The sequence below is a fragment of the Stegodyphus dumicola genome, chromosome 1 (genome assembly GCF_044657685.1).
Source record: "Stegodyphus dumicola isolate Sdum_Otavi_A_Nest chromosome 1, ASM4465768v1".
Taxonomy (NCBI): domain Eukaryota; kingdom Metazoa; phylum Arthropoda; class Arachnida; order Araneae; family Eresidae; genus Stegodyphus; species Stegodyphus dumicola.
In genome coordinates, this window is record NC_140768.1 from 84,268,571 (window position 1) to 84,296,107 (window position 27,537).

Consider the following 27,537-nt stretch of genomic DNA (forward strand, 5'->3'; position numbering starts at 1 on the left):
CTAGTCGGAGATATGTGGACGAAGTATTAGACAAGATACGTGTTTAGGGGGTGCTACTGACCCAGAAATTTTGCTAATGGCTTGGCTTCATACAGCATATGAGGTCTCAGAATACTCGCAAACAGGAGATATCACTCGAATGAATTGACCACCTCACTCAACTTGAACTTGATTGAGCATATGTGGTATGCCTTATGGCGCCGCATTTAATGCTCCAAATTCCTGCCCGGGCCTTCCAGGAACTCAAAATTGCACTTTTAGAAGGTTGGCGTGCAACTCCACAAGACTTTATCAACACTCTGATAAAGTCTATGAAATCAAGATGTGAGGTATGTATATCTGTCCCAGTTGACCATATATCATATTAAAGGAAATGTTTTAATAAAGAGGTGACTTAATATTTCCATCATTTTCTAGTTTCCATAAATTTTGTTTTAATTTGAATATTTTGCAAGTAATCAATTGCCATACATTGTAAATTATGTAAACTAATGCTTTTGTACAAACTTAATAATTGTTTATTAAATATTAGTTACATTTTGTTTCTGTGATTATCGTTTAATTTGATGACCAATGTATTATTACCCGAAATTTCTGAGTGACATCCCTTGATAGTAAGTAAATGCTTTTTAAGCATAAGTAGGTTTATTGAAGTTTGACTCGAGAAAAATGATTTCATTTTTATTTATGAACGCCATTATTTTGCTTTTGTTCCAGCTTTTGTCATTTCCATTCATTTTCAGGTAAATGTAACTGCAAATAAGATGTAATTCAACGGAAACAAATTCCTTTTACCAAGAAAATTTCGAAACATCTCCCACAAAATATTGAGTAATCTAAGTTCAGTATTTGCAATGATATAAAAATAATCTTTATATAGTTTAGATTTAATTGGAGCCACACAAAATGCTCCTATTCTTTTGAGAATAAATTAACGAAAAGAGGAAAAGTATAGGATGGAAAATATTAATCTATTAGACTAATCTCAGGAATGTTTCGTATTATCAATGCAACATTTGTAGATTCTGAATAACTGCATCTTCTCAAGATATATATTAAGCTGGAATATATGAATTACTTTGCTAAAGTAGTGATACGCAAAGAGCTAACATTCACATAGGAGAGCAATATTTCTTACTACGGACGACTGTTAAATCTAAGATGATTTTTTATTTAACCTCGATCTAAAAAAGGATTTCTGGATCAGAAATTACTTTAACAATCAAATGCAGTTGATAATACTGCATACTATGTTTTTAATAATGTTTGTAAAATACTTCCCAAGAAAAGCAAGGCAGAGAAATAATAAAATGCAGTGATGAGTGCTTAAAGTCATATTATGAAGCACTTTCTACTATACATTTGTAAGTTTTCATTTCTGTGTTTTCCTACTTAGATTTCTACACTGGCTATCTTGTGACAGTGAGTGATAGGTTTGTGAGTGTTTTTACTTATTACGTGCTTCGACATAGGCACTATATGGAGAGGGAGAGATGTCCCGTGGAGCTCTTCTTAACGGAAACCGGCCAACGTTACATATGGGAAAAACCACGAAACCGCCCATGCAGGACTCGAACCTCGGAACGAACTACCAGTGTTCAGCAGCTTTTACCGCTCAGCTGCTGGTGGTGAGGTTTGTGAGTGTTGTCATCAGGAAGTTTCCTGAAAAGAGATGCGATACTTCAGCCATTCCTGTTCCAGTGTGGTCATTGACTTCTGCTAGGTTCTTAAGAGAAATTGTTATCAGATCAAGTACAGTAGAACGTTGAGTATTCTTCCGTTTTAGAGTATTTCCTTCTATAATAAGTTTGTGTATATTTAAGTAAATTATAACTACTGACTACAGAACGTTCTTGAGTGACAGAACAATTCTTGTCATGTATTTGAATTCAGTGACAGAAATAATATCAAGTTCGAATATTTTGATTCATGTGACAAAAAAGTGAAAGTTTGTTTCTCAGTGTTATAAAAACCTAGTATTTAATGCAGATTAATCAAGCTAACATGATTCTAAACCTGAAGAGAAAACTACTTACTACTTACTAACTAATATAAAGTAAACACTATGCTAATATTACTCTCTTTCTTCCTTATTGTTACTTCCAAAACCTTATATAAAGTGGGCTTGAAACTAGCTACACGACCACCACTTTTTCATTATCATTTAATTATTCGACTAGTACGAATGGAGAAGTAGTTTCTGTTCTGTCCTCATGTCTTTAAACAGTGCATGGTATTGTGTATAGTAGGCCATTCCAAAGCACTTTGCATAAACAGGAGAAGACGTAAATAGACAAATTAATATGTTAATTGAAACACAACACATAATCAGTACAATACAGTTACATATTTGTAACTTCGTAGCAGCGTTATTGAATACTGAATGATTAATGCTATGCCCTACTCATAAAAATAACACCACCATTTTATGTTTTCTAGAACTCCTGTCAAATATTAGAAAAAAAGCCCTTACAAAGTTTTGTTAAAATGAAATAAAAATTTATAGTAAACACAGTGATATACCTACTAAATTAGATATATTTAATGCGCCTTTTTGAGGTTTAAAACCACAAAATATTTGTTATTTTATACCTTTGAAAGTAAAGGAAGCTTATCAGAAGATCTACTTTCTCTTCTCACAGTTTGAATACTGATTACTCTGTTAAATTTCAAAATTTCTCCTGATAGTAAATATTGTGATAGCAATTATTTTCAATATACTTTGTTATACAAAATGCGCTCCAAATGCATGTGCTTAAATGACCGCGACTATGTATATAAGAAGGCATTTTATTATGAAAATGATTAATATTATTATAAGAATGTTATATGAAAGTGGATATTTAGAGACTGGACTCACTAAACAGAAATTTTATTCTAAGCTATATTTTTCTCATTAACATTCTTGAGAAAATAGAACTAGGTTGTCTTTATATACAGCAAATTTCTAATCAAATGCTCTAGTTTAAACGAAAGATCAAACTCCGTCTGAAACTTTAGCGTTAATTCTAGAAAAATATGTAGTTTCATTTCTATACTTACTATCAGTAGAAGCAGCAAAGCGAATACAAAAATGTAAAAGTCAGTATGTTGGAATTGCAGCCACCACGATCTGTAAAGATATAAATGTTTTTAAATGGAAAATATTCCCCATTTAAAAAAATAATTTTTAATGTTGTTATTCGATTAAAAGATTATAATGGATAGAATGTTAAAGTGCATCCAGGATCTTGATTTAAGAATAAGATAAACTTAATTTAGAAAAAATAAATTAAATAAATAACGATTAAAATCTGACTGAAATCCTGTATCAGAATCTAAAATGTAGCTGAGGTTAACACACTTCCTGTCAATACATTTATCATTCTAACTTTACATTAATGTACTTACCTCTTCACGTAATCGCCATACATGTATACTATTAAGAAGGTATTTCCCGTAACAAGGAATGGAATGCCTAAAAACAAGGGAAAACTTAAATGAGAGTATAAACAAGACAAATCGAGGCACTAGTAATGATATCAACATTAAATTACCTGATATATATTAAGTAGCTCATTCCCAGACAGCATGGTTTTAAATATCCGTATATTTTCGAATAAAGTAAAGTATTATACCTGCGGGTTTTACTTTAAATTTTTTAACAGTTATTTTTATTTTGGAACAAGCCTTTCCTATACATTTTAAATTTCTACCTACGTTTCCGTACCCGAATAAGTTTTCGTGATTACGATTTATGCAAATGAGGTAGAAACGAGTATTTATGCTTAAGTCTGGGTCACTTCAGTAGGAGCTCCTGTTCTGCTTTTTAGACCACGTTGTTGTTGCTTGTCTAAGCTTACTGTTCTATGGCCGTACTGCTACGTGCCTGCTTGTATACGCCGGTCATCTTCAAATAAGGGCCAACTCCGTTAGTTGTTTCTGTGCAACTTCGGCTGATTAATTTTAGTTATTATTAGATTAGTTTTATATTTTCTATTTTGATTTAAAGCACAAGTGAGGGCTTATTGTACGCCCGAGAAGGGGCCATCTGTTCATTTATTTTGAGTTGGAATAAAGGTTAATTTAACCTTTCTTTGGATTTGTTACTTACAAGAACTCAGCGAATAGTTGCTACACAGTTCTTTAGTATTCTAGCTTTCAAGTAACTCTAACTTAGCTAGGAACATACGTTTGTTTCCCAAATAATACACATATTTATGTCGAAGCCATGCTGTCTGAATATTTTCAGTGGTATATTTGGTTATTAAATATCGCCTGCATTTAAAGTAATAAAGGAGGGAAATTTTACTATTATTGCATAATAAACAAATCTAATTATTTATCTAAACAAATTGAATATATGTAAAGGACAAGGAATTATGCAATTAATTCAAAATATCATTTCAAGACTAAAATTCTAAATAAATTACTTTATACTTTGCAGACTGCATTTAAGTAGATAATTAGAATTTGATTGTTGTGCGCGTCATCTTTAATCTCAATCACGATAGAAACCAGATTCTTTCCCCATAGGAGATAGATAACTATCATATAGAAGTATCTCAGTCTGCTTTTAATTTCATGGCTCTATATTTTTAAATAGCTATTCATAGCTAATTCATTTTTTGGCCCTTAAAGTTTTATCCCAACCTTTGATCTCTTTCTCATTTAACTTTCATAATTTAACATTCGCAGCATATGGCTTTAGCATAAAGACGTTGCATCTCAACACTTAAATTGATACTGCCTTCACTAGCATTAATAACAAAGTCTCATGGGAAATTGAAATTTTGGTGTCACTAGCTACTAGGAAGAATCTTTTCAGTATTAAATATTCCTAGTTTAATTCGGAATTATGTTTTCAGACCAAATAACTTTCCTGATTCATTATTTACTTATAGAAATACTACATATTCTCGAAAATATAATAGCTTTATCCCAAACTTAAACACTCCCCGCTCCCCACTCTGAGCTTAAACTCCTCGCTGCTTAAGCATAATTGTTAGTAACAACTAACAATTATGCTTAAGGGACGATTAGGTGTGGTTATTATTTTTACGCAAGTTATATGTAAATCTTAAAACCATTAATGTACAAACAGACATACAACATTCTTCTGATAATCAGCATTTACTATTATTTTAAATATCTGTCCGATTTACATATTGCTTTTAAAGGAAAATATTATTACGTGCAATTAACAAAAGCCGAAAAACGATCAGCAAATTCGTAATAATACACTTATGTTTTGCATCGATAAAATGTGTGTAGATGATACCCTTTCCTACCTGATAGTCTTCTAAAAGGAATAGGGAAAATTTTCGCTGTTTATGTTCCATTATGATCTCCTTGTGCGTGGACACACTTTGCACTTCGTTTAATGAGCAACTCTATCCCCTGTAAACGTAGTCTAATGAAATTTGGTTTCGAGGGAATGTTTCATAACTCGTCTTTTCACGCTACCATCACTATTAAATCTGCTTCCACAGAGATAAGAACGCGAGAAAAAATACTAATTACTTGAAGCTGAATCTGGGCTTTATCAGCATGGCCAAGATCTTGAAAAACCACATTCTCGTTTTTAATTGCATTGATAGGTTGTATTTTGTAAATTATTGAAAGAAGTCGATGCATCCATCTTACAGAATTTGTGTTCATGCAGAACGCACAAAATAATAGCTTAGATAAAACCAATTCTGCAGCTAACTCCTTTATTTTAATCTTCTATCCTTCAATACTTCCTTCTGGATACAAACTATTTTTCTGATGTCAATGCCTTCAAAGTTCGAACTTCAGAATAATCATCTATGAATTCTCGATTTATGCTCAATTGTTTTATATGATGTTTCAGTATATAATACAAAGGAAGTGAATGAGCATCTTTATGATTCTTGCTTTATTTCCTTGTGCTTGAGACGTTTTTAATCAATTTGTCTCAGAACGGTATAGAAATATTTCAGAATAAAATAACGCATTACATCATTCAGTAAATTGCCAAAACGAGAGCGCATACGATTTCTCTAACTGAATTTTCAAAGTGATTCATTCAATACTATCAATACTAATTTTCAAAAGGAATTTATTGCATTTTTTAGACGCGATGTCGATAAGTTTGCATCGGCCTACCTGACATTCCTCGATTTTAATTTTTATTATTTGCACCTGATATTTTATTTGTATAATGTGTGTGAAAAACGAAGCGTAAGAACTAAGTATGAAAGAAAGCTTGCGACTTATCTACTTTAGAACATTCCCCCCTTCCTGTATTAAGTACTCTAAAGGTTTAAATGCTTTAAATAGCATTTTTTTGACGTAACTATTTCAGGAAATAACACTGAAATTGAGATTGATGTTTTCGCAAGCTGACTGGTTATCATTTATCGCTTATCGAATTTTATCTGTCGTTTTTAAATACGTGTTGTTATATGAATGCATTACAAGATTACATACGTTACCTAAAAATGTTAAAATTTAAAACGAATAATGCAACAACAACTAACAGTAATTAGTAATATTCTACTACCCTTCATCAAAGAAATTTAGGAGCGGGGTTTTCTCGAACTGTCTGATGCAATATCATCAAAAGCTGCGTCATCTACATCTCTTACGCAAACAGATTAAGGTTTCATAAAATGAATATTTACATGATTCGTCAAATCAGTATTTACATATTGTTTTCATTAATGTTTACATGGTGGAGGTAGGTAGGTAGGTAGGTAGAATTGAGTGGAATAACCACAAACTTCATCATGAATCACTCAGGTAGCGCCTCAACGCACTAACCATAACAACTGTAAAAATAAGCCCACTTATTAGTTAAAATTTGTGAGTTTCAATGAAATAAGTGATGGTCATTTGCTGGGTACGAGACTTCTACATTCGCTCGGTGGCTTCGCTTCGGCTGTGGAAAGTGACTTTGTTTTTAATTCAAATTTCGAAGTAGATTTCTTTCAATTAAAATTTTTATTCTTAACAACGCATCACTATTGAATTCTTTGCTTTTATTTGTGCTTGCACTGCCCTTTTTCCCAAATAAGCAACCGTGTCACTTGTCTGCGACTTATTCTACATTGTTTGCTATACAGTATTATTTGATATTTAGACATTTTCCAGTCTACTTTCCTTCACATGTATAGTTAATTCGGCTGCAGGTTTTATCTTTTCAATGCATCCTTTTGTATGCAATCCATTGACGTTAATGAATGTGCAATAGTAGCTTACATACAATATTATTTGACGCATTGATTTTTTTACATATACAATAAGTCTGGTTACAAATTATTAATTTTTACAGAGTATCATTCTTGGTCAGATCGTTGTGAATATCATGATTTTACATTTTCAAGAGAATAGAACTGTAAAAAAAGGTTTCAGGTTTTATATTAAGCCCAAAGGAGCGATTACTTAACGTTTTGTGTGTTAACTTTAATTTATTAAATATTACGTTCTTCGCACTTACACCATAAATTTCAATTCAACAGAATTATCACAAAATAATTTAAAATGAGCATAGCCCTAGAATTTCCGATACACATTGCTTGCTTTGAAATCGTTAAGTTTCTTAATCAAAAATTCATGTGCTGTACAAAATATGAAATAAATAATAAAACAAATTCCAAATTTGGGCTTTCAAATGCGCATATTCGGGTGGAGACGTACGTTATTCAAAATTTGAGGGCTCTAGGTACCGTTGTTTTATCACAATGCGAGAAACATACATACATTTATGCAAATTCTTCTTTACTTAATTTCTTTAAATATAATACAGGGTTCTAATATTTGATGGCAATAATTTGAAATGTGTAAACAAAATATATGTATGTCTCTATAAATCAGACTGAATTGAATTTAAAGTAATAAACAGAGAATGTTATTCTACGCAGCGTTTATTGACGAACCCCAAAGACGAACTACTTCATATACAGAATTATGACATCACATTTTCTTATTACAAATAAACACTATTGCCATCTATTGGGGATCTCAAGTTACATAATCACAAAATTATACTTAATAATTACTTTGTTTTATTCAAATATATATATATATACATATATATATATATAGATATGTGTCTAATAAAATTCAGGAGTAGGAATTTGGATGGCGTAGAAGTGTTGATTCATAATGACTAAGAAATTGGAGGCGAATGCAGATTTAAATCTTTTTATTTTAGCAAACATGTTGCGGCGACAATCAGGTTGGCACATTAGTTGTAACTATTCCAAGAAATTTTACATTTTAGATAAATTTGCAATAAGAAGGTAAGAGCAGACAGACTGCAGTGCGGCCAGGCCAAAGCGTGGAAAGCAAGTGCGTAATGTTCAGGATGAAATGTGAAGTCAAACTGAGTTAGTTTGGGTTCTCAAAGCATTCTGCGTGAACAGTTAATATTGCTGTAAAATTATTATTTGTTGCTTTAGTGCAATTAACATCACCAGAATTACGTAAGCGTCATATGACACAGATTTTTTTCAAAATGACGCAGTGCAGAGAGGGGTTATTATTTTTAGAATAAAGAAGGCAAATTAATTTACACTGCTAATTTAATCTTTTACATATATATATATATGTGGGCTCAGTGTTTTATTCTTATATGTTGGTAAATTGTGCATTTTTTGCTTTAAAAGTGATTGAATTATGTTGTTCTTATGTTCCGGTGAACGTTTTCATGCCTTTAGTTAATCTTCATGCAATGGTTGTAGAATTATCAACAATTTAGAAGTTTTTTTTAAGTCCCACCAAACCTAATGAAACTACCATTTGTTAACATTTGAAAACTCTTAATAGAAAATTGAATTAAGTCTTTCTGCGCCTTCAGTGTCTTTTTGCAGAATGGGATTAAAAGCAAAATTTCAGTTTTGTGCATCGAAAAATCTGCGTTCTTGTCCGCTGGCCGAACTGGTTGATTTCACGTAGAAACTATAATTTTAATTGCAAAAATTGTTTTTTTAAAATTATTTTAGCTATATTTGCTGTTTTATGCTTTTCTGTAGTTTACAAATTTTAATGAAAATGTTTTGATCTTTATATTTTTGCCTTGCTCCGAACTGAGAACTGAATTAATTGAATGAGAAATATACCTATAGTGCAATTCGAGGAAATAAGTTTAAATTAAATGCAACAAAATAAGTATAGTTTAATAGGCCGTACAATGAAGTCATGTGGTGTCCACATCGGATTTTTTAAAATGAATTGACTAAAAAAGCTAAAATGGCTAAAAAAGAAAAAAAAAACAGACATATAAAAGACGAAATATACATTTTAAATAGCAAGGGAGGGAACAAAGAATGAAAAAATGGAAAATTAGGCAACTGGAATTTATTTTAAAACTTTCTCAGGAATTTTGCCACTTGTTTGCACTAAGTACGTTCAGCAATTCTACTTTAACATTTATTACGTTTTTTAATTTTGACAAAAGATATTCACAGATTTACTTCTTCTAAAGCATAAAATGGGAAAGTTAATTGATCTTGCAATTTTTCCTCAAGTACTATAACTTTAATTGGTTATTGTCATTTTTACGATACCACACTAATATTGTTTGATCTATTCAGAAATTAATTATAAAATTCTTAAATCACCAGATTAAAAATTATGACTATAATAATAATATTATTATCTCTAAAGTCAGTGACGTAGAATGGAAGAATAATGATTCAGGACTCTTAGATGTGTGAAACGGCTTTAAATGCAATAAAGTAGCCAAACCTACTGTGACAACATACAAGGTGTTGAACGAAGTGAATTCAAAAATTTAGTGATTAAACGATTAAAATACAGAAATTAACTATACATGCTTAAATAGAAAAGTGATGATAAATCACTAAAGTGGTATAATTCCTGCCGTCCCTTTAAAAAATTATAAAACTTATAATGTCTTTGCAACTAGAGTAATTTTCCCGAAATTTACTGAAATTTTGTACAAATTAGCAGAAATTTAATTACAAGCCTTTTAAATAGCGCGTAAGGAAATACTTTTAAAATTCAAGTATTAATTAAATTCAAGTATATTAAATTACACGAGATGGAATATTAAATATGATAAAATTAAACATTAATAAATTTAATATACTGCTTATTTTGCGAGAACAGACAGACTTAATTTTGTCAAATAACGGGATGGTAATTCCTAAATGCAAAGCCTGGAGGGCAACAAGAGAAAATAATTTCAAGAACTAACTCTAATATAAACGTTTTTGAAGGGAAATTCATGTTATTAGATTTAGAACTTTTGATGTCATTTCAAAGTTTCTTGAAAGCTAAGTGGTTCCAAAGCTCTAGGTAATGCACGTCATTCATAAATAAATGATGCAGACAGCTCCGTTGTATATGAAAAGCATGTTTAGCGCATGTAAAGTGTTTAAAATTTTTGTATTTGTTCTGCGACGCTAGCACATCGTCTATGAGAATCGTCTGCGAGACTATCTGCGCTGTCGCAAAGTGTTACCAATTTTTTTCCTTTACCGTTGTTATTGTTAAAATTAATGAAAAATGGTTGTTCTAAAAGATTGAAGTTTTGCTTTAATTTGCTTATTTGGACTACATTTTTTATACATTGGTGCATCATTCTGAGAAATTGTATGAACCACCTGGTGTAAAATTGATATCTTATTTCGTAAATCGTTGGAAGACTTCGAAGGTGGGGTAAGTAACAGTTTTAGTTAGAGAATTTGTTGATAATAGTTTGTTTGAGTTTCGAAGAATTTAAGTGAAGCTGCATTGTGTAGTAGTAATTTGTTTACAGTTTCGTCCGGCAGTATAGAATTGTTTTATTGTAGTATTGTTATTATAATGGCTAAGTTAGATAGACTTAAGAAGCAACGTACCTACTATAGATGGTTTGGTTTGTGAAATCATGGCAAAGCCTCGAGGTCTATCTGCCTAAGGGGAGGGATGCCTTCGTGGAGGACTTTCTAAGGAAAACTGGCTCGTATACACGTTACACATGGGGAAAACCACGAAAACGCCCATGCAGCTAGCCTGTTCGCGGAATTCGAACCTCAGACCGAACTACCAGTTTTCAGCGATTTTACCTCTCGGCCGATGGTGGTCACCTGCCATAGAAGACAAGTAACGAAATTAATATCAAAAATAGAAAGTAATATGTCTGAACCACATATAGCAGTAGATGAATTAGAAAGCCTTTTAGTTCAGTTAGAAATCAAAGACGAACAGCTCAAATCGATTGATACGAATAATAAATCGAATAAAATCGAAGATCTTTTAGATGATGCAGAAATACAATCGAAAATAGTATTGATGTATAGCAAGTATTGATGAATGTAATGAAGTAATTATATTTAACTCGGTAAAACTAAAAAATAAAATAAAATCGTTGCAATCCTCATCTGTACAAGAACCCGCATGTGTGGAACCCATAACAAACCAACGTAGACCAAATATAAACGCGAAGTTACCTAAACTGAAAGTTCATACGTATTACGAAGACCCATCTGAGTATTTAAATTTCTGGAATCAATTCGAAAATTCTATTGACAAAAATCCTTCCCTTTCAGATGTCGAAAAATTTTCTTATTTGTTTAGTTGCCTTGGTGGCGAAGCTCTTTCTTTTATTAAAGGTTTCACTATTACCTCAGACAACTATAAGTCAGCTCTTAAATTAATCCAAGATACCTTTGGCCAGAGAGATGTGTTAATCAATGCTCATATGTCTAAGCTGTTGAATATGACACCTTTATATATTAATGATATATAAAGAACATTTCTAATTTACAAGATCTGAGAAACTTGTATTTTAAGTGCCAAACCCAAATTCGTTCTCTTGAGAGTTTAGATATAAAATCAGAAAATTATAGCGTAATGCTTTGCGCTGTATTTTGAAACTTTTTTCCAGCGACCTTGTTTTGGAATTCAGCAAGAATCAAATCTCGAGCACTAATCATAATTTGGAGGAGTTGATGGATTTTTTACATAGTTCCAGCACTGCAAGAGACAGAACATTTCATATACACTCTCCGTCTTTTCACGAAACACGTAGCCAGTATAAACAATCCAACCATAGAAATTTCGGAGCCCCCAAATCGCAATAAATTTCGTTACTCTGATAATGAATTGCTGAACAGTGCTAGTTCAGATACTTTTATATTTTGTAGTCAGCAGCACATGAGCCATTTGTGTGAAAATTTGAACTGTCAAAAAAAGAGAGAGAAGATTTTACGAGAAAAAAAAAAGATTTTTATTGTGTTGTAATATCAATTGCTGTGTAAAGGCCTGAAAAAGGGCAAACTGCTCCTTTTACAATAAATAAACACGCCCGCGCAATATGCTTTGAATTAGAAAATTCTAAAAAAACAAAGGATTGAATATGGTTCGGAAATAAAATCTAATGAAACGGTTGCTACTTCGTCGAATTATATACTGAATGACAGAAGAGGAATTTACTTGCAATGTGTAAAGGTAGAAATTGTTGGAAAAGAGTCGTCAGATTTTATTTTTTGTTTATTTGATAATGGATCTGAGCGCACATTTTTAAAGAAAGAAGTTTCCGAAAGATTGGGATTAAAGGTTGTTGGCTCAGAAAAATTGAATATTTATAGCTTTGGCGCAAAGACTCCGAAAGGGCAGATTTGTGGAAGCGTGGAATTGAAGTTGAAAAATATTTTGAATGGAAGTGAAGAGCTTATTGAAGCATTAGAAATTGATGAAATATCGAAAGCTGCAATAAATGTTCCAGGTCGAGGTACTTTGCAGAAATGAAGTCCAGATGATTTCCCTTAACGTTTGATTTTAAAGATTTATCTAGCAAATTTCATTGTTGATAGGAGCATATTAGTATTACTGGAATTTGATAAAGAAATTTAAGCGATTGAGCAAGTCATTAGGAACTATAGAAACTGCCTTTGGATGGTCACTCCAAGGAAAATATGATGATTTAAGTAATTCCACATCGATTAATTTCGTTCTCAATGAAAGGTCTCCGCTAAGCTAAGGCGCTTTTGGTAATTGGAGAGTTGGGGCATTAGAAGTGACGAAACATGTATTTCGGGTGTCGAAGAAAGGGAAATTCTGAAGGAGTTTAACGAATCGATTCAGTTTATAAATGACAGGTACTGTGTGAAGTTTCCGTGGATAGCAGGTATGCGGGAGAAATTGGGAAATAATAGGGAAGTCGCATTGAAACGTTTTAATAGTTTAGTTCAGAGGTTCAAGAGAGATATGTCGTTGGATAAGCAATATCGAGAGGTTGATAGTTATCTTAAAGAAGGAATAGTTGAAATATCTTCTGATTTGTTATGAGATGAATTATCATTTTACTTAACCCACCACGCTGTTATTCGAGAAGACAAAGTCAGCAGCCGCTTGCGAATTGTATTTGATCGTGCAGCTCATGGAGAAAGAGAACTTTCACTAAATGATTGTCTCCACATTGGTGCGAACTTGCTATTAAAATTTAGACAAAATTCTATAGCTTATACATCTGACATACAGCAAGCCTTCCTGCAAATTCAAATCGACCCAGATGATCGTCGGTATACTAAATTTTTCTGGATTAATGATCTAAATTTAAGAGAATTTATTGTACTGAATTTTACTCGTGTTTTGCTTGGACTTACATCAAGTCCTTACCTACTGGCAGCTACATTGAAATTTCATTTTGAAATTTATCAAATTTGTATCCAGAAACCTGAATTGCTACTACATTTCTTCTGGGTTGACGATTTTGTTGCTGGAGCTGACGAAGTACAGATAGCTCTGAAAACCATTCTCTAATGCATTGAAATTCTGAAGAATGCTGGAATGGTGCTTAAGAAATGTCAGACTAATTCTGTCGAACTTCGCAATCTATGGAAGAGAGATGGTATAAAACTATTCATACCAAAAAAATCATCACTGGATATAGTACGCTGTTGAACGTTCTAGGAATGGACTGGAATACAGACAAGGACTTGATTTTTTTCGACATAAAAATTTTGATGAATATTATTTCCAACAGATCCAGTACAAAGCGCTTCGTCTTGCAAATATTGGGTCTTATCTTTGATCCAATTGGATTCATCGGACCTTTCATAGTTCGACTTAAGCTATTGCTTCAAGAGCTATGAACAGCTGGCGAGGACTAGGATGATGAACTCCCCTCTTTAGTGGACTACAAGTGGAAGTTGTGGTGCAGCGAAGTTGAACATTTGAATAACGTTCCTAGATATTATCTTTCTGAATTCAGTTTATGTGATTTTGTTTCATTTGATATTCATTCTTTTTCAGATGCATCTATGGTGGCATATGGGGCAGTGCTATATTTGAGAGCACTCACTCGAGACAATAGAGTTATTACTAGTTTTATATGTTCCAAGAATAGTGTCGTCTCTCTCAAATCTATCACACTCCCAGGTTTGGAACTGTTAGCATGTTTGTTATCTTCCAGGCTTGCTAAACAAGTAAGTAAATGTTTGAAATTTGATGTAAGTTGCTATTTCTGGACTGATTCGAAAATATGTCTGTTTTGGGTAAAGGGTAAGACCTGTAAATACAAACCCTTTGTGAAGAATAGATTAGAAGAAATTCAAAATTTGACAGATCCTAAGAAATGGTATCATTGCCTAGAAAGGAAAATCCCGCGGATATCCTTTCTATAGCATCTCCAGCCTCGACAAAGCATCTCCAGCTTCGAACTTAGCTGGAGATGCTTTGTCGTGGCATGGACCACTTTGGATGAGTCAAGCTTATGAGTTTTGGCCTGATAAGATTAAAATTGAGAATCTCACTGAGGATTTAGAATTGAGAAAGGAATTTTAAACTATAACACAAAATAAATGTGCAGTCGAGAATTCTCAATTTATTTTAGATTTGAATAACTATAGTAACCTAACTAAGGTACTGAAAATTACGGTATTAATTAAAAGTTCTTAGAACAGAACATGTAAAAATAGGACCGTACACTGCAGTTGAAATCTTGAAGGCAGAACAGGACTGGCTGAAGTATGGACAAGGACTCGTGTACTCTTCCTGAATTAGAATGCCTTAAATGTGGTACCCAAATTCCTAAGCAATCGTCTCTTTATAAGCTACCCGCATTTTTAGATGAAGACGATATTTTGCGCGTAAGAAGTAGGCTTGAGCAAAGCGATTTTGTCATTGATGAAATCCATCCAGTTATATTACCCGAACAGTCAAATTTCACTAAGTTCTTAATTAAATCTTAATCCTATATATTTTGTTGAAATTTTCGGCAGTCAACCTTCTGAAACTTTGATTCGTCGAAAATGATATCAGACTAAGCTTTTACGTCAACTATGGATGGAATGGAAAGATAATTATTTCATTCAATTGAATAATGCACGTAATTTTGTAAATCCATCACCAGGAAAGTTAAAAGAGGGGATGTAGATTTGCTTGAAGGGGCCGCTAAATCAAAATTTCTCTAGCCACTTGGTATTGTTCAACAGGTCTTTTGCTGGTCGTGATGAGCACGTACGTTCGTGTGTTATTCGAACTGACAAGGGACAATATAAAAGACAAATCCAGTTCATTTATCCACTTGAAATAACCTGACATTTCTCCTTTAGTATTGTCTTAATCATACTAAATGTACTTTGTATGTAAAAGTACTTTGTATGGTCATGTAGTACTATTTGTATTACGATAATTTTATTTGTGTTATATTTATTAATTTGTGTTGTATTTGATATCTTGTTAAAATTTAATGTACTCTGTGAAGAGTACAGGTGGGGTGTGTTTAAAATTTTTGTACTATTTGTTCTGCGACGCTAGCACATCGTCTGCGAGACTATCTGCGCAGTCGCAAAGTGTTACGATGGTTACCAGTTATTTCTTTACATTTGTTATTATTAAAATAAATGAAAAATGGTTGTTCTAAAAGATTGAAGTTGTGTTTTAATTTGCTTATTTGTTTAATATTTTTTATATAACCTGATTTATTATGGTAACCTGATTTGTTCACCTTAGACCCTTAGAGAAAAAGGTTTTTCAGAAAATACGCTAAAGTCTGAAAGCACTTAAATTAGTTATTGGTAAGTTAGAAAATTACCACAGAAGTTAGGATTGTTGTAATTTTATTGCATATATTCAAAAGCAGCAAACGTTGCTGAATACTTCATATAACTCTAAGTATTTATCTTTACGAGACTTACCCCATCCTATAAGTGCAGACAAATAAACCAAATTTATGCCAGGAAGAAAGCTTCTGCACTCGATGAAGACCAAGATAACGACTGATAGTTGCAAAGCCATTGCGGGAAGAAAGAATAACTGCAACATCCAGGAAATAATAGCATGGTATTGCTAGAAAAAGTACATTCCAAATATTACTATTACATTGATGTAATTTTCCTTAATAAGCAGAAGTACTAACATTAGTAATCAACTAATTTAGGTCATAGAAAAGTATTGTAATACCCCGAATTGACGTAATAGGGCGCACTACCAAACAACGTGTAAGTCGGAGCCTAATTTTGCCGTTAGTCCTACAACACCAATGGTTGAAACTATTTTTTTAGAAGAAACGTTTGTAATAACGTAGGTTTTTTACTATGAATGCAAAACAATGTATAAAACTGAATTTATTTTTATGCGAGTAGCTTCATAAAATTTAATAAACATCTCTGATTAATTAAAAATTCTAAAGACCAATCTATACGAGGAGACAAAATTGCTCAAGGACACAATAAAGTCTTCTTCGCCGACATGCCGCCGACATTTCGTCTGCACAGAGCGGTTTTCTGTCTAAATTGCTCTGAGCTACTAATCTAGTCAGAGCAGTTAAAGTAAATGCTGTGATTAAATCCATCAGTCTCACAACTAGCATAATGATTTGCAAAGTTTCATTTCCTTTATTTTTCAGGACTTAATTTTAAAACCAAGCTGTAATTATATTAATAGCAATAATGGAAAGGAGCCTTAGTAGGATGCAGAAAGTAAGAGTGAATAAGAATGCCAATAAAAGTGCAAAATGAGAAAAATAAAAATTGTAAATTAAAAACAATCATAAAAATAAGCGGGAAAGGAAAGAAATTGCGAAATGTAATGCATCTTATATTACTATATATTTACATAAAAAAGAAACTAAATTGATTGCTGTACATATATTTATAGCATAAAATATGCATATATTGCCGATAATTACATTAGTAATAAAGTATCGTTAAAGTACACGAAAACGGAAAAATGAATTTTATCACTTTAAAAATAACGTAGAAATCCAATAAATATGTTTATATATAATTAAGATAAATTTACTATAACGTAAGTAATAACATTTCAGCCATAATAATAAAACATTATAAAATCATTACAGAAGTACGCTACATTGTAAAAATTTCAATAGTTTTCATATTAACAGATTTCTGCGAATTACAGAAGTAGAGAAAAATAAAACATTTATTTTCAGCGGAAAACTCACAAAACAGCTGGATTCGAAACACAACTTGGTGGTTCACACGAAATTTAACACTTTAGTAAAATATGACGGGTGATCGAGCTAGCTAGACCGAATCTAGAAGTGTTAAAATCATTAACAGTAGAAAATGGGAACTATAATTCAATGCAAACGGGAGATAAATTCAGTTTCTCTTGTTTATCAGATTTCTCAGAACATAATATAGTAAACTCTTAAAGAAAAGATTCTAACAGGGTTAGTTAAGGCTAACACATGACTTAAATACTTACACCGCTCCGCAGCTTACAATAATAAATCAGTTGTATTAAGGTGAAAGAAACATAAGGCGAAAAAATATACTTATGAAAAATATCTTTCGGAAATTGTTAACCGAATATCCGTTACTGCTATACAGAAGCATGATTTCCATATATAATTTGATATGATGCTGCCAAATACGTTTCCCGCAACACTGTATCCGTTCATACTCAATGACCGAGATTATTGGTGCAAGCACCGCAGACATGCATGCGATGCATCAAAGATATGTTTCCCGTTTAGCCGCCGCTGACATCGAGATATATTTGTTTAGAGATATGTCTTATCGTGTAGACGGACCTTAAGGCACGAAAGAAAAAGAAATAAAGAATATATAACTTCCTTCTACACATTTTCTCGATCAAAGCATAGACAATGACTGCAGTGCGTTTATAAATGTAAAGTAACTACATTCTGCGCGAGCATAATTCTAACTTCTGTTTTCAAAGAGGATTTTGAATTTTAGAGCATTTAGTATATTATTCTTTAACGCATGTTATTTTATTAAAGCTTCTTGTACTACAAAGGAAGAGTAATGCTTTGCTCGTCAGCATTTTCTGAATTACTGACAATTTCAAATGTAAATTAATTAAAGGCAAAAGTTCGCAAAATAAAATAAGGAACGGACTAACTTTGAGTTTGCGTTCGCAATATACAGTACTGGGGAGAAAACTGTAATATGTTTTGTTCATATACGTAACTTTAGTTATTTGTTTGTTTTACTTATTATATTGTATTAATAAAGTTAATATTTAAAATTAGTCATTTACTTGGTCACTATTCCTGATTTATTTCTTACGCGAGTGATGATACGGCATTATATCCTGTGAGTGTTATGAATATCAAAATATGGATATCAGCTCTCAGAACTGACAACGTATTTGCAGAAGCTGTTTTTCAGCGGATGTAAATTTGAAAAAAAAAAAAAAAAAAAAAAAAAAAAAAATAATTTTAATCAACACTTCTTACAAATATCCGCCAAAACCATTGCCAGCTTGGCGATATCTCGCCAAATTCGTGGAATAGCCGTTTACTCTGTTAAATAGATTTGCACCTGTATTCTTATTTTTCCGGCAGAGCATCGTATTCTAGATTTTCATGTTACATTATACAGTAATTTTACGTATAATTGCATTAAAATAATTTATCTATGTAAAACATTCGTAGCAATTTAAAGATTATTTTCTGCTAATTAACATCTAATTCGCATTATACTTTTACATTTTACAGAAATCAACATCCTATCTACATTTTACAGAAAATTAACAACTTAGTTTTCTGCACATTTAGTCTAGAAAACTGAAATATATGAAGACGCGTGGTACAAGGATCATGTGAATTAATTATCATGTAATTTAAACTATCTATGTTATTATTATATATAGTTGAATTTTACATTGTGCTAATTTGTTACCTAAAAGGTTTTCGGTTAGACTATCCTATGTAAATCAAGTTCGATAATTTTTAAATCTGATATAGGTTTATTCATTTTACACTTTTGGAAAACAAGACAATTTTTGCTCCAAATAAAGTTAATAAGTTAAAATGATATACCATAAGTTTAAAATGTAGGTGGAGAAATTAATTATTGTACAGATCTAGATTAAACAACCGAAAGCAATAAACATTTTTTCTATTACATTATTCTATAGGTGTTAAAATATTTTAAAACTGCTAGTATGGTATATTGATTTCATATGAATAAGAACAAAGTTTAAATGTCCTTAAAAATTCACTTTGTGATCAAATCACAAAGTGAAATTTCAAATTTATATTTCGTGATTTCCGAGCTAATCTTAAATTTGACATTACAATTAACGCAAAATGTAACTTACTTGATATGCAGAAAGCTGTATACCAAGCATAAAAAGAATATTGAGAACTACAATACAAGCAGATGTCTGTAATTTGATTGCTGCAAATCTATTACTTGCGTCTCTAAAAATATATGAATTAATGAATTGTTACATATATCATTCAGCATGGTCAATAACAATAACTAACATGTAAGCAGTGAATAGCAAAAAAATCTGCATTTATAAAGAAAAAGATTTAAGCAATTGTTTCCTATCATATTTTACAATATCAGTGTGCAACAAAGTCCTGATATGTAAAATATAAACCAGCTAAACTCTTGCGTTATAAAATGTAAAAGAATATTAAAAACATATGAAAGTTCAGTTCCTCTTCTAAACTAAGTATTATTAGCATGGTTAGTGACATAATCTTCTTCTGTGCAAACTTCCATTCAAGACGTCACAGACTTGCTTTATATTTTTAAAAGATTGTCAGGTTTCATTTATTCAAAATAACTCAAATTTCAGGTAGCCATTAAAAGCTACTCGGCAAATCCGGTTTTCATAAGGTATTTCTCCCGCCTTCTTAGCATGTCTTCATTGTGTAATGGTTATCACGCTCGGCGTGTATTCGAGAGATCCGTGGTTCGAGTGCCGGAGAAGGCATTACTGAATTTTCTTCTCTCCTGCTTCGAAAGTATGAAGAAAGTCTGCTTCGAAAGTCTGAAGTCTTTACAATGTCCTGCTTCGAAAGTCTGAAGTCTTTACAATGTAATGGTCGATAGTCTTGATCCTAGAACCAGAACTAGAGGAGGTGGGGGAAATATAAGTAGCTGTTTCAAATATAAGTAGCTGTTTTGTTGAAATTTCTTTACCGTTGATCTCATGAATGTGGAACAGCTTTTTGAGCATGATAATAGTTAACCTAATTCACGATCCAGTTTTGTTTGAGGGTAATTGACATATTTGAAGACTGTTACTGAAATGCAACCTCCAAACCGTTGGCTTAGATTTCTCAACAACCCCATTACACAAATAACTTTTAAGCAACATTTCTCAAGTACTTTTAACTGATTACAAAATCTCTTTCACAGAAATAAAAATCTGTAAGTCTGTTTCTCTTGTAATTTTTTCCTAAATAAATAAACCACCATGATCTATTTCTTTTTAAATGCTCGTTGAAACTAAATATTGCTATAGCGATTTTTCTATCATCAAGTCTGTTAGAAAATGAGTTTTCTGTCAACTATACATGGCATTCATTCAGTGATCCTTCAGATACCTGGCAGCGTTTGAAGCGTATAAATGAAAGGCCTCATTTTGGAACACATAATAAATAAGATTACAGGATCTGCTCTTCTTAGAGAACATACAATTAGACTAGACCTCTAAAGGACAGCTAGTGACTTTTCACTGATACTTATAAATACCACAGAGACAGGAAAAGGGTGTAATGGACATTTTTGTTAATACAAAGAAATTTTAACAGGCGGCACCAACGGCTGCTTACAAAACCAACACTTTTGGCTTAAATCAAAGATAATGAGTGAGCTTAAAATTAATGAAGTTTAACTATAGCCTAATGGCTTCACAGTTTAACTAACGCGCAAGTTGGCTGTAATTGAAGCCTAATGGGGATAATAACTTAGCGCCGCAGAATTCTAATCGATAGAGAATCAAAGTTAGCAACGTGACCATCAAGCAAGCAGAATACGATCTGATTTCATCCTCCAAAAACTTCCTTTATTCTACCTAATTTGAATATCGCGCGAGCTGGAAATTTACATTCTGTCAGGGTAGAAAAGTAATTTAAATAACAGGATAGAATATTAAAATGAACTTTACAAGATAATTGTTAGTTTATACGACTGAAACACGAAATCAGTGATGACCTTTACTGAGATTCAGCATGAGAAATATCAACTTACGCCCATTATCATATTTAAATGCAGTTGTAAGTGTAAGAATAATTCATGAGCCTATTGTGAAAATGATATACCTAACAGTTTGTAATAATTTACTTGTGAATCTGAAGTTTTAAAAAGACTTTTAAAATCCAAAATTGTAGTAAACCCTTTGGATAATTCAATGTTACTACGGCAATATGGATCTCGTAATCTAATGGTGATTTAAAGGATTTAACCTCTGCTGAAATTAATAATCTGAAAAAAAAAATGGACATCTTTATTTACTTTTAGAAGAAATAGTAAAGCCTGATATTACCTGAGGTTATAAATGAGTCTGAATATTGTGCATAAAACGATAGCTCCAGATACCGCACATGAGACTAATAGAAAATTTTCAGTTTCTGTATACCCAGACGGTATTCCATCCTAAAAATAAATTAATCGATATTTCAATATGCTTCGGCTATATTTTAATAATCGCTATGCTTTTGCCATACATAGATATATTTAAATAATTGAAAATGGGAGATACTCGTTTTTCATATAGTAAGAACTTATAATTTATTTTTGTAAATACGAATTTGAAAATTATTCTGCAATTTATCTGGGATTGAAATTTTTAATAAAAAAGAGAAAAGCCATTTCATCATACTTGTTTTTTCGAATACTGAAAAGTAAATTTTCATTTTTTCAAGTAAGTATTAAATGCAGAGTGATGGAGAAGGGAAGTGGTATTTTTCTGCGGTTGAGTTGTTCATTCAAAATTAATCTTAAACGACATGGAACAAAATGAAAATAAAACAAGGAAGATTTTATCGTCTTAGATTAAAATTGCTTTTCAATGTTGAGTGGTTTTATATTAGAAAAATAAATTCAAAAAATAAATTTAAACTTACTGAATACGATTGTTTATTATCCATAAGAACAAAAAGTCCGATTCCAAAACATTCGCATACTACCTTATTTAGGCTTCTACTGACTACATAGCAGTATTTCAGTTCCATGTTTCTAAAAAAAAACACACAGATAAATATTTTAAAGCTACACAAATATCGGTTCAGATTTTAATTTAATTTTTAATCATAAAACATATTATAATAATTTCAGCTTGGAAAAAAAGGGAAAAATAGAAATGATACTCAATGCAAAAATATTCTCTTTAATGTTTATAACAAAACATTTATTATTTGGAGCACGATGAATAAGGGATCAAAGAGTTTGAGATCTAATATAAATACACTTTCGCTTTAAATACGTTACCTAAATGGAATTCGGATTTTCCAAAATCCGGCTTAGTTAAAATTTTCTTTTCTGAAAGCCATAATATACAGCGTTCCAAACAGAGTATTTCTAATCTGAATAGAAAAGCACGCCACGTTTTTTGATTTCATATAGTTAAGGGCAGTCATTTCCTTTTTAAGTAGTGATATATTATATGACATAATACATTAGATTAGTGTGCGTCTGTGTTACGTGTGTTCGTATATAGAAGCTAATAAAAGAAATGTATTACTGAAATTCAATCCGTGTACGCTTTTATTTGAGATTTTGTGCAATAGAAGGAATTTTTTCTGATCATATTTTCTATTTCAACACACATATTTAAAATTATCTTTCGTAACTCAAAATGTTATATATCTTTTGAAAAAATTAAATAAAGAAATAATCTTTTGCTTACTTGAACACTCAATTCATGTCTCTTTCAATTAAAAAGAAGCAAGATGGACAAAATATCTTTGCATAAGCTGAAGTTTCCTTAAGGATACGACTTGTGATGTATTATCTTTTCGTGTTATTTAAATCATCAGAAAAAAATTAATTATACGTAAAACATTAATAATAGGCTTAACAAAGTCAGTCTAGAATGAAGAGCAAGTGATTAAAATAATTGGGCTCCACTGTATTCCTTATCATAATCAGGAAATTACATTCAAGACAAAACACAATTTATTATGCTTGGAATCGACTACGTGTTTAGCCATCGGAAGTTGAATTCATGTGGTAAAATTATATTTTTGTATACAGCACTGCAATATATTACAACCATGATCTGATTTACTTCTTTCAAAAGACGTTTCTTATGCATCTCTGATTTGCATTGAAATCTATGAAATATCCGAATACTTTTGGTAATATAACATACTTTTGCAGTGTATAAATGTTTTAAATCCAAATCACTGCTACCAAATAAATAAAATCAGATAATGTAATTATGAAGTTTTGAGTATAATTTATAAATTCTAAAAGTATGAATTCGAAAAAATGTGTGCATGACTTTTACACATAAATGAACCAACAACAGTTTATTAAAAACTAGAAAAATTGTATAGAATAAAATGATTTATGGTTATCTTAATTTTATTTAAAATATGTTTAACTTGTCTCACCTTGTCGCATGTCTCAAAAACTTTTTCCAAGAAAATATAACTAACCTTTTCACGAATAAAATCTTGACGCATGTGAAATCATTTTCAGCATTTTCCTGAAAAAGACAAGTTATCTAAGTAAATTATAAATTCATTTTACTGACATATGAATTATATGTATTAGAGTAGAAACTGCTACAAATAAGAATTACAAATTTGCCTGTTTTTCAACAGAAGCTGAAAATATTCTTGAATGCGATTCGTAATTCAAATTTGCTAGCTTCCATTCTGAAGATTATCTTTTGAAATTTGTTTTTTCTCAATCAGATTACCAATGTGTGACCGTTTGGAAATTCTGAATCCGAAATTTTTGCTCTCGAGGCAGGCCCTACATAGCGCATGTCATTATCATGCTGTTTGCGGATCTTAAGTTAAACGTTACGCCACAGTACCCGATCAGTGGTAGAGTGGTTAAGAGCTAACAGCTTAAACACATGTTTGAATTCTTGTTCTATGTCTGTGTAATCAATTTCTAAGTCATCAGGTTTGATGATTTAGAAACTGATGAAACAGCCCAGAACATTATTTGCGGAGTGACATAAGTTGACACATAAAAGGTAACAGTCGTAGTAGCCAGCATAATTTAATATTCCTTTTTATTTTCGTTTTTAGCCAGAGCAGATAATGTGACTCAATAAGTCCCTGTTCTATAACTTTTACCCTTTTTTGAAGAAAAGAGTAGCAAAAGTATACTAGGAAGACGAGAAGAGACTCCCAGACACAGGCTTAGAGAAGCTCATGCACAATTATGTTCTCCTAACCCCTAGAGGCGAACCTAGGAGGATTAGCTTACCCGGTCAACCCAGAACGACGAAGAGCAGTAACAGCAAGATAGCAGCAAAGAACATCTAAGGACGGAAGCAGAAAAGTGAATGTGACATAAAAGATAGTTTCAAAATAATTTGAGTTTCATTTGGCCAAGTTCCCAATGGCTGTCTAATTTTCACTTTGCCAACATTTCCGCAGCATTAGCTTTATGTAAGAATAAAATAATATGGATCAAATTTTATGAAAATACAGAACAGCTGAAGCTTTTCTACGAACGGGTAGAAGTATCGTTAATAACAAAAGCTTTAGAGCCAACTCCTGAATTGAGGTCATCTGGGATCTTTTCTGAAAGTTTATTTTCATTTCAAAATTCGAAATTGTTTCAGGGATTTAACTAATACTTGAGAAATGAGACTAAAATGTCTGACAGACAATAAGGTGACCTTCCGGCTGCATGTAGTAAAAGGCTTATGCAATTCCACATTAAAATTAAAATATTTTATCGATGCTGCATAATACTTATTTTGTTTATGAAATTTTAAACATCTTTTTTGCGTTTATTATTCACATAAAAGATAAAATCCAATAAAAATGATGAAATTAATTATTTATAATATGAATGGAAATTCTTATTATATATATTTTTTATTTCAATCAAATTGTAATATATGTTTTAACAGTATTTTGTTACATTTCATAAACCTCCACCTCAAAAAATGCATTTCAGAAGCAAATGACGGATCTTTGTTGCTTAAAATATTTTCTGAATTCCTTGAGTGAGCTTTAATTTATTAGTAAACATTTTTATCATTTTATAGAGCACCAGTAACTTCATTTCATAGGAGGATCAAAACATTTACTACATTTCTCTTATTTTAACAAGATTCAATTCACAGAATTTGAAATCTTCATAATTGTTTATTTCGTATACATTTGCATGAACGAATAAATATTTCTCTTTCTAAGGACAATTTGAATGCATATTATTCCCTTGTACTCGTACGTGCAGATAGTTCTGCTTAGAACAAATTCTTTAATCATCTTGCTAGACCTTCAAGGAGAGAAATTAATGAGAGATTTGAGATCTTAAACTGAAATATTATACGGATTCTTTCTTTTCTTTTTCATGAAGCATACTTACTTATAGTACTTTAGAAGATACCTAATGCTAACAAAAGTGGAAAAATTTAATAACACAAGAATAAATTTGCAACGTTTTTCCTGAGAACATTGCAGGAAAAGGAATTTTAAAAATTTTCCTTCACGTTTTAAATTAACTTTGGTACTACCGCATTATAATTAAGTGTAGTAATAAATGTCTTCCTGAAACTAAAGTTTTATCTGGTTTAATGATTATTTCAAATAAATTTTAAGAATATTTCTCAGCATCTTAGTTAAAATAAATTGAGAAACGTTCTCAAAAACTTATAATTGTTTTGCAATTAGGAATTTTATTTATTAATTTAACATAATTTATAATGATACCCCAACTCCAAACTAAGAGCATTAGAACGTAAAATAAATACCAATAAAGTTGAAAAAATATTATTTAATGTTTGTTTCAAAACGGTTGCGGCTATTCCATTTAATATTACTTTCCACTAATGCGCTTTCCCTTTAATCATGGTTCTTATCAATCGTACTTATGAGTTGTGAAGTACTTATCATAATTTGTTTAAATAGAGAAGGGATGTTTTAAAGTTTCATCGTAATCAAAATTTAATCAAAACTCCGCGTTAATATACAACGGTTTAATCGGAAAGCATTGAAGATATATTGATAATCACCTGAAACTTAAATTACTTGTTCGATTGTTTTGATTGCACTTCTATCAGATAATATGCTTCATGTCAAAACTATTGATGTGTAGCAATATGGCTTTAAGGAAGTTGGATTTAAGGAGTACATTAAAACAAAATTAATAGTAAAATTAAATGCAGTTCTGGAAATAAAGAACGAGAGCGTAAATATTTACAGAATTTTATTTGAAACATATTTCCTATTAATGTAAAAATCTGCGCCTTGAACAAGACTTGTAATTTCTTGAGAAAACGAGAAACTGTACCCTTTAATAGATTCCAGATTCTCAGTAGTAACGAATTCTTTTCCTGCAATTACCGTATGCTCAAAGGAATAAGTCGAATTCGTAGTATTCCTTTTGAGGATGCAATCTCAAATGTAGTCTATTTTCACTAATAGAATAATCCGTATTGAACTCTGTTTTGGAAGTCCTGTGCTAAATGTAACAGTATACTGCTTCAATTCAGAGAAACTTTCAAAAAAACTTATTTTTTCATACTCATCTTGCGTTTTACAGAGAATTCTCTAATCACAACTCAAAAACCAAACACTCCATCGTGTAGTCAGTTAAAGCAGAGTTTCTCGTATATAGAGAGGTATATTGCTATGAAATAGATCGAGAACTAATTCCGAAAATAATTTAGAGCTAGCGAAACAAAGATTTGTGGCCCATGATTGACATAATAATAAAATCTTCAAAATAATTGGTAGATAATGTTTTGTATTCTTAATAATCATGCAATCAAAATGTCTTTCTATTATCATTTGTTAAACTTTCTTATATTTAGAAGCAACGTATTTTTAACTTAATTAAGTATTTGTACAAATTTGCATATATATTTAGCAATTGCTTTCTGAAGTAGACGGAATTTCAATTTCGAATACTTATCTTTTAAACTGTCAATGTAGCTCCTCAATAATATGACACTGTACTTTTTTTCCATTTACAGATCTAATGAGTGTACTAGGCTTATTTTACACCAGTATTTAGTCTTATGAAACTACCATATATTCAGAGAATCAAAAACATCATTGCAATATCTGAGATTTCAGTTCGTCTAATTTTCTGTAATTTTAAATTTAACAAATAAGCTGTGGTTGCTGCTCTCTAATGATGTCCTATTCCCTCCAATAATCCTTTATAGTATCCTAATAATACGACTATGAGGGCATTCGGTCATCTA

General features: G+C 31.5%; 1 protein-coding gene across 1 annotated transcript in view; it reads right to left on the bottom strand.

Annotated features, from left to right (window-relative positions):
• Window positions 1-27,537, bottom strand: part of LOC118183124 (uncharacterized) — a 356,054-nt gene that overhangs the window by 53,983 nt on the left and 274,534 nt on the right. Inside the window, exons 18-24 of the mRNA XM_085817140.1 lie at window positions 23,792-23,841; window positions 22,256-22,367; window positions 21,676-21,785; window positions 19,492-19,594; window positions 16,095-16,245; window positions 3,391-3,457; window positions 3,043-3,112 (exon numbers count right to left, since the gene is read on the bottom strand). Of these exons, the coding sequence (XP_085673266.1) occupies window positions 3,043-3,112; window positions 3,391-3,457; window positions 16,095-16,245; window positions 19,492-19,594; window positions 21,676-21,785; window positions 22,256-22,367; window positions 23,792-23,841 (663 nt within the window). The remainder of the gene's footprint in view (window positions 1-3,042; window positions 3,113-3,390; window positions 3,458-16,094; window positions 16,246-19,491; window positions 19,595-21,675; window positions 21,786-22,255; window positions 22,368-23,791; window positions 23,842-27,537) is intronic.